We start from the raw sequence: 2,047 nt of genomic DNA on the forward strand, positions 1-2,047 counted from the left end.
GGGAGGCAGGAGGGACAGCAAAGACATCTGGCGTGCGCCGCGTGTTATTTTTCATAATTCTATTCTCGACTCTGTTCTTTTTTTCTTCGGCAGGCTTAAGTCACCTGGACAACCCCAACAAGGATTACACAGCCGAGAACCTCAGTGGCTACGGCAGTGCGGCCGCGGGCGGCAAGACGAAGAAGAAGAAGCGGAGGCATAGGTGAGACATCACCACAGATCTGCATCCCCAAAGACATTCGGGAAAGAAGTCTGACCGTCGGACGTAATTTAACCCGCGCAGCTATCGCAAATACTCACAAATACTGGTGTCGATACATCAATCGGTAGCGACTCGATAAGAATAAAATTTAAATTAGTTTAGTGAATATCTTTTACCCCCGGAGTTCCCCCACCTTGCGCGGGGGACAGGGGCCTCAGCCCGAGTTGGTGCAATATCGTTTGCTTGTCTTTCCGCCCAACTGCAGGACAATCTTCACCAGCTTCCAGCTCGAGGAGCTGGAGAAGGCGTTTAAAGAGGCCCACTACCCGGACGTGTACGCCCGGGAGCTACTCTCGCTCAAGACCGACCTACCCGAGGACAGGATACAGGTAAGCCACCGCGCACAACAAGCACACTTCCAAGTCACGACCGCCCTTTTCTACCCCTCCTCCTTTCATTTTTTCGCACACCACGCCTCATTGCCTCATGCGGAGCAGAGAGGAACATGGTGGAAAATACAACACGCAATGATGACTTTTTGGCGGCTCCGCGCGCGGCGTTGCAGCCCGGCGAGAGGGGAGAGCGCGGCAACGTCGCACTGTCGTGGCCATGGCGGGACGGTGCGGGGCGCGGAGCGTGGGGCGGGTGGAACTGTTGTAGAGCTGCTGCTCTAGAACTAGAGTGATTGGCTGGCGCTGCTCTCTCCCCCTCGTACGCACCCCCTCTCCCCCTCGCGCCACGCAAGGCCCCTAGCACATGGGCCCTCCCAGCCCCGCCCCGCCCCGACGCAGGCGCCCGCTTACCTCACGCGTCACCGCACTACCGCACGACAAAGAGGCTGCAGCACTACTACTACCACTGCTACCGCACGTGAAAGTAGTGTTGCGGGCAAAAGAAAAGGGTTTCGTCTATTTTCTTTTTATTCTCCCCCTTCGTCGTCGTCTCGCTTTTGCGGCCACGCTGCTGCCATTCTTCTTGTGTAGAAGTTTTCAACGAGTACATTTTTATCTCCCCCATGTACTACCGTTGTACATTTTTTTAATATATGAGCCCATTTTATCAAATTGATACGTCAGGAGAAAATGCGGAGGTCAGGTCCTCACCGTGAAGGTTTAACAAAGTGCATAGATTTAATTGGCAAAATTTTGGGTGATATTCTCAAGTTCTTTCACTTGTTTTTAACAGCCGAGCATCGAAGTCTCCACAGAACAATGCGCCTCATTTGCTTGAAAGAAACAGCAACAATAAACGACAAGACCTGGACAAGACCAACTTATGATTTTACCACGAGATACATGTGTTTTGCAATCATATACCATTGATTGCGTCCACATGTTTTTCCGTCGGTCTTTTCTTCCGTAGCGCGTCCGCATGTCGGCGGTACTTACGCCCCTTTGCGATCGATAGCCTATTAGCAGCCCCTCATTGGCCCGCTGCCTTCCTCAGGCCTCTGCACACTAATGACCCACCTCCCCGCCCCCCGCTGAGACTTAGGCCCCTATTGTACTACGGCTCGAGGGCTGTTCGGGTAATTTTCGCCTTTATGCATTACTCTTTGTCGCCCCGCTGTTGACGCTCCAGTATATCGTTAAGCCCTTCCCTCCCTCTCTCTCGCTTTATTTTCCCTCTGCGCCGCTACTACGTCGTGTCGTCTCACATTCCATGTCGCACATTGTATACTGTACTATGGGCTCATCTCTCTCTCTTATACTCTTCTTGCTCTTTGTTGCACTTATACCACCCCTTTTCATCATGCATTTTGCATCCACGCGTGCATTTTGAAAGGTGCACACACGCTTCGCGCCGCTCTGCGCTGCTTTTCGGAGGCTGTTTGAGCGCTGTGTG

At 52.8% G+C, this 2,047-nt stretch overlaps 1 protein-coding gene across 4 annotated transcripts in view; it reads left to right on the top strand.

Annotated features, from left to right (window-relative positions):
• LOC113207744 (visual system homeobox 2-like) overlaps positions 1-2,047 on the top strand; it is an 82,456-nt gene that overhangs the window by 47,672 nt on the left and 32,737 nt on the right. For 2 of the 4 annotated variants that reach the window (XM_052271988.1, XM_026424421.2), the window contains exons 3-4: positions 94-202; positions 468-591. In XM_052271988.1, coding sequence (XP_052127948.1) covers positions 94-202; positions 468-591 — 233 coding nt within the window. Of the gene's footprint in view, positions 1-93; positions 203-463; positions 592-2,047 lie in introns of all 4 variants that reach the window. The other 2 variants (XM_052271976.1, XM_052271981.1) reach the window with 1 other exon arrangement.

Source organism: Frankliniella occidentalis, unplaced genomic scaffold, assembly GCF_000697945.3.
Source record: "Frankliniella occidentalis isolate FOCC.00 unplaced genomic scaffold, Focc_3.1 Scaffold6, whole genome shotgun sequence".
Taxonomy (NCBI): Eukaryota; Metazoa; Arthropoda; class Insecta; order Thysanoptera; family Thripidae; genus Frankliniella; species Frankliniella occidentalis.